The sequence below is a fragment of the Pundamilia nyererei genome, unplaced genomic scaffold, assembly GCF_000239375.1.
Source record: "Pundamilia nyererei isolate P.nyererei 1_Seehausen unplaced genomic scaffold, PunNye1.0 scaffold00127, whole genome shotgun sequence".
In the NCBI taxonomy this organism is placed as follows: Eukaryota; Metazoa; Chordata; class Actinopteri; order Cichliformes; family Cichlidae; genus Pundamilia; species Pundamilia nyererei.
In genome coordinates, this window is record NW_005187528.1 from 126980 (window position 1) to 133343 (window position 6364).

At 38.5% G+C, this 6364-nt stretch overlaps 1 protein-coding gene across 1 annotated transcript in view; it reads left to right on the forward strand.

Annotated features, from left to right (window-relative positions):
* coq5 (coenzyme Q5, methyltransferase) overlaps nt 1-4815 on the forward strand; it is a 7760-nt gene extending 2945 nt beyond the window's left edge. Inside the window, exons 2-7 of the mRNA XM_013913352.1 lie at nt 397-546; nt 635-859; nt 2585-2691; nt 2853-2941; nt 3897-4008; nt 4436-4815. Of these exons, the coding sequence (XP_013768806.1) occupies nt 397-546; nt 635-859; nt 2585-2691; nt 2853-2941; nt 3897-4008; nt 4436-4537 (785 nt within the window). The 3' untranslated portion in view covers nt 4538-4815. The remainder of the gene's footprint in view (nt 1-396; nt 547-634; nt 860-2584; nt 2692-2852; nt 2942-3896; nt 4009-4435) is intronic.
* Nucleotides 4816-6364: the final 1549 nt, after the last annotated feature.

The following is a 6364-nucleotide window of genomic DNA, read 5'->3' on the forward strand; positions in this document are numbered from 1 at the left end:
TTTGAATTCAATTCTGGATTTAACAGGGAGCCAATGAAGGGAAGCCAAAACAGGAGAAATCTGCTCTCTCTTTCTAGTCGCTGTCAGGACTCTTGCAGCAAACCTTGAAGTGAAGAAGGAGGAACTCACTCACATTGAGCTGCTACATTAAAACGAATAACTGTGATACACATACGCACTAACGCTCTGCTTTCTAAACTTTTTGGGGATATTTTTTTATTTCATTTGCACAGATTACTGATATTTCATATATGGACTATTTTGCATTGTATCACTAAACCACTGTGTCATGTCATATTTGATGTCCAGGGTAGCTATGATAATATTATAGGTTACGTCATAAATCCTACCCCTATTCTATACCTCTTTCTTATTGGTTTTTTTTTTCTTTTTCAGTATATAAAGTTTTTGAGAATGTGGCACAGAAGTATGACATAATGAATGATGCCATGAGTTTGGGGATTCATCGACTGTGGAAGGACATGCTGCTGCATGCGATGCATCCGCAGCCTGGTGCTCGGCTCCTGGACGTGGCGGGTGGAACAGGTAAAACCGTTTGTGTGCGCTTCTGCGAAACATCAAACTGAAACATCTACTGGCAATACACATCTGTATTCCCTGTGATGATCTTCAGGTGACATTTCTTTCCGTTTCCTGGAGTACGTTCGCTCTCAGCGGGAGCGGCAACAGAGGCGGGCGGTACGCTTCGGCCAGACGCTGTCATTGCAGGACATTTCCAACAGCTACTCCACGATAGAGACGGACGGGCCCCGGGAGTCAACGGCTGTTGTCTGTGACATCAACAAAGAGATGCTCAAAGTGGGAAAGGAGAAGGCTGAGAGCTTGGGCATCACTGCTGGTAATCTTCTAAATGCAAAACTGCTTCAAGTGTCTTCAAGCTGGATACTCGGTCCCTGTGATTCTGTGCATGTACAGATCTCATCAGTAATAGGAGCCTTAGCCTCACTTTGGCTGAGTTGTTCTGAAGGAAACTGGCAATGTATGCTGTGTCACGTAGCCTCAGATGCATTATAACTGAGAAATCAACAGCTTTTCATTGATGAAAGCTGGCTTTGTGTCTGACAGAAGGAGAACTAACCATTCAGAATCAAAAGGTTAATGTGGAAAATACTGTTTTTTAATTTAAGATGTGCAAAAGTGTCACTAATATGTCTATAACATATTGTCATCAGCCTGGAGATAATACTTGAAATGCCTACAGCCTGTGAGATTTCAGAAATGGCTCTTGTAGAAATGAGGTTTGGTGCACAGTTTCCAAAGGTCATACCTTCTGATTCATTGGGTCTGATGCATAGCAGCAGTTCCTCAAATATTCATTCAAATGTGGTCCTGGTAATAGCTAAAATAGTAGATCACATATACAGATGAAGTTTTTGCTACCACAGCTCAATTAGATTTTCTCCTTTCTTGAAATCAGAAATGTCTGCTTGGGTTTGTTCTTCTCCGCTGTGATGCCAGTATTGAGTTGATCGTTGTGGTAGTTAAGCAAAAGTTTTGTTGTGGATCTGTGGAGCCCAATATAGGACAGATTCTATGCAATTCCACCAAAAAAAGACTGATGCCAGTGCCAAAATGTTTACCACTGCTGTGGTCCAAAATTGAACCTGGAGTTGTTAGTGGCTTTTGGGCTAAGTCACAATTAAAAAAACAAACAAAAAAAAAAAATCAATGATTCAGAGATTCTCTTCATCATTTCCTTCCCACAGAAATTCCCCTACCTTCTGCTTGTAACTCCACATAATAATCGGTTCTCAAACCTGTCAAAATATCGTCTGGTTCTCAAAAGAAACCCTGCAGAACTGGTAGAGCACCAGCAGTGACACTGTATTATGGGAAAAAGGAGTTGTTCGAGAACGCTATCCAATCATTATACGTGTTTAATTGCAAGTTCCGATGCAAGGTGGTGATTCCTGAGATATTTATCCCACCTGCATCCTCTCTGGAGCCGGAACAGTTGAACACATCGTACAGACCAAACTTCTGCATCATACTGGTTGGTTTGTTACAAAAGGCAACTCGCTATTACGTACAACTGCGTTTTGGAGCGTTTCCTTCACGTTGGTCGTCTTTCTTGTGGGACAGCCACAATTGCAGTGTATACCTGGCTTACGTCAGTGGAAAAAAGTTATTTGATTGTGAAATCTTGACAACAATGTCAACCTGACACCAGAGCGGAGGAGACGTATGCACGGAAATGCGTTTAAAGAAAAAAACCTGCGTTCACTGATATCAGATATAAGCATCCAGCTTTAGTGGTGGAAACACTGCAACTTGACTGTAAACACTTTTAGATCAAGTAAAACAAAATGTAAATTAAATTTGTGCCACTATTCAGCTTGAAACATTCTGCAAGTCATGGCGGTGGGAACGACACACAGGATACAGGAGATGCAAACAGTTTAATTATAAGTGTGGGAGATTTCTGTTCAGCCATGCATGACCCGAACAGATACACTGTAATTATGGCGGAGCTATTGGCATAAACTGTCACGAGGAATTGCAAACTGCCAATAACCCACAGAATTCATGCTTGTTTGCGTTTTCCTTTGTCACTTTGTATCAGGTCTATCATGGGTGGTTGGCGACGCAGAGGAACTGCCCTTTGATGACGACCAGTTCGACATATACACCATCGCCTTCGGCATTCGAAACGTTACTCATATAGATCAGGTAAGTTACTTTTAAAGGTCTTTTTATTTTCTGTTTCCAGTTAAATTTTATTTTTTACTAATTTATTCTCAGTTTAAATAAGAGATGAATCCAGCAGCTGTGTTTTTAGAGTAACATTTTTTTGTGTCCTTTGACATTAAATTAATAACTGGCTGTTTCAGGCACTGCAGGAGGCTCTGCGGGTCCTGAAACCTGGCGGCAGGTTTATGTGCTTAGAGTTCAGCAAAGTGACAAATCCCCTGTTAGCAAGGTGAGGAGGAGATGATGGCCTTGAGTGCATATGTAATATAAATCAATACTGTAAAAGATAGTCTTGCTGAAATGTTCATTTTCTCTATAAGAGATGCTTTTATGGTTTTATAAGTTTATATAATGTGATGAATATTGCTTTCTTACAAGTCAGTTGACTTTTTCTGAAACTGCAGATGTAACAGACTAAATGAGCTCTTGCTGCCCTCTTCTGGTTCTCTTTAATATAGTATGCATGCACTTAAGTAGAAATGGAGTTTTGGGATATTTAAAAAGAAGTTGAGAATCATCAGCTGATCATTGATCAGTTTGACTTGCAGACTGGTGACTTAAAGTTCAACAGATTTCAACACAAAGTTAAATGAGGCACTAGAACTGTGATTGCATGTGATTTAGAGGTTTTAGTTTATTGAAAAGTATAAATACATGATATTCACAAATGAACTCTGGAAAATCATATAAATCAAGAGTAAAGGATAATGTTTATTAAACATCTGTGAAATAAATCTGGTCAAGTAACAGCAAGTAGCAGAGGGGTTTGTTAATCACACACACAATCACCCCTGCCCACACACCTGAGTAGCCCTCATCTCCCAGGCCACTCATGCATGGACTCTACTCAAACCAAGTCCTTGCACTACTTCCAATGATAGATACCCTGACTGCCATTAGGTATCAGGATTAAACGAGTGTCAGACCTCACACTGTTGCAGTGGGTCCTGGCTCCCCCCTGGTGACGAAAAAGCTCAGTCTCATATGGCGAGAGTATCGAGGCAGTTCCTGGAGGAATTGATACTATTGAGTAGCCCCATGCTTACCTGACATGATTTGGTGCATCCAATTCTGTCAGGCTGCACCTCAGACTGTCCAGGAGCTCAGTGAAATGTGTAATTATGGGAGTTATTTGAGACTAACACTGGGTTCTAGTTCTGAGAGATTCCCGTTTTCTTTTTCAGGCTTTATGATGCGTACAGTTTCCAGATAATCCCAGTGTTGGGAGAGGTTATTGCTGGAGACTGGAAGTCTTATCAGTATTTAGTAGAGAGCATCCGCAAGTTCCCCAGCCAGGTAAGGCAGATTTATGGTCTGTATCTTATTTCTGTCATTGCTGTGCTTACTTTGATTACAGTTCTCAATTTCAAGTTCCCTTCTTAGATCTTTCATTCACATATTTTTTCTGAAAGAGAGAGATTTGATTCATGATAAATGGCGTGAATTTGTTTATCTGATTACTCGATTGTACTGGCACTGTTTGTCACATTTCTAAACCCTCTTTTAGTCTAAGAAAAAATTGACAGCATTTTAATGAGGTTACAGTGTCTTTAGTGCGCATCAACTGATTGGATCTATATGCACAGTCACAGTATTAAACATCCACTCTGGAAAAGAAACAGCTGAAGCTTGTTATGTATTCACACTGTACTGCTGTGTGCATGTCTGTCACTTTGTGGATTCACTGTTAGTCATTGGTCCCCTTGTTCTTTTTCCTCTGCAGGAGGAGTTCAAATCCATGATTGAAGATGCAGGTTTCTATTGTGTGCAATACTACAATTTCACAGGTGGAGTTGTGGCTCTTCACTCTGGTTTCAAGCTGTGAGATGCACTGAGAATGCCTTCTGTAAAATATCGAATAAGTAAAGTCAGTTTCAGGCTTCTCTGCAGTATGACTGTACAGATTTTTCAGACTTGAGTTTTCTAGCTTGAGGCTTCCATCTGCTCATTGCAGAATGACCAAAGGTCAGAGAACATTTATGAAATCCAGAGGAATTATTATGAAAACTGCTCTTAATAGATCTCACTGTATGTGTACTTCTACAAATGACAAGATGATTATTTTTTTTTGGTAATGTGTTTTGGTGATGAATAAAACCTAAAAAAGCTAATCATATTATCCGAATGGATTATTACCAAAGCTGCAAAAGGCATATTAATTACTCCTTATAATGAAGCTCTTAGAATTTAAACCACTGACTTTTTGCACAAAATAAGAAAACATTAATATAGAGTGCACATGATGAAAAGCAGGACACCACAACATTAGTTACTTGAATAAAACTGTATATTTTACATATCTTTATACACTTTAATTACAAAACTGTATGGTACTAAAGTTTTAAAATCAGTTTTTTGGTCAGAGAAGATTTAATCGTCTTTTGTGCAATTACCATGTATATACAAAGTCTCATGTTAGTGATTTTCCTCGAAATAAAAAGCAACTCAAACGTTCATACACTCGGAACATAAGACATGGCTTAAAGATAAATATATTAGTAAATAAATATTCAGAGAACATATTTCCATTTATGAAATGTGTTTGCTATACAGGTACAGAAATATACACAGATTGATTTCTAGCCTTTTTTAAAAAACATTTGTAATAGTAATGACAGAAAATAATTATATTCTTAAAAAATATTAATTTTTGTACACATTTTTTAATCTTAAGTGCTAGAAACAACAACAAAAACAAAAAAACTTAAATAGTGACTCAAGTACCCCAAAATGTTATATTTGCAGTAGGTACATATCTCTATGCAAAAGGCAAGATTAGATTCTCACTTGATTACAGCACTGGGTTAACTTATAAATAGGGTTATTTCAGGTTTTCCTCTGTGTAGAGAATGTGTATATTTCATAGAAACAGTATTAAAAACAGTCTGCAGGACAAACAGAAAGGCATGAATGACAAGCAATGATATCGCAAGTATGTATTATGCACAGCACGATTCAAACGGATACACTGCGGTACTTATAACTGCATCATTCAAAAAGAAAAGTCACAGTACAAATAAGGAACCCTTTTAAAAGATGAGTCTTTTCCAGCTACTTTCCTTTGGCCTTTTGATACATGCTAGAACCTTTAAAGATATTTAATACAGCATGTTTCATTGTGGAAATCGGGTAAGTGACAAAAAAATACACTTTTAAGGGCTTCCAAACATTAAGTAGAGTGCTACACTCTATGTTTGAATCTATTGACCCCGAGACACTCGCTCTGGTCTGAAGTTTAACGAAAACCTGTGCAGTGTCTAGATATTGCTACAAATAGCTTCCCAGCCCAGCATAAGGCTTGCCACGTTGCTCTGGCATCTCTCATACAGGTAGGCCACAACTGGACAGAAATGCAATGCATAAAACAAATTCTGTGTATTGACCAGTGTCAGCCTTGCATTCACATTTCTATGCAATTTTCTGTAGTTATACATAGCTTTTTTTTTTTTTCTCCATGGAGAAATGAGTGGGTCACAAATACCTAGAAAGACCCATTTCCCTGCTTGAAAACAGTTTAAAATAAAACAATCATGTCTTTCTGTTTTGGTATTGGTAGCTAAGTCCATAAAATCTACTTGACTTGGTGGATGAAGCTTTAAAGGCAGTGGTCATGTGCACAAATATGCAAAATGTATATGTAGATGCGGATAGT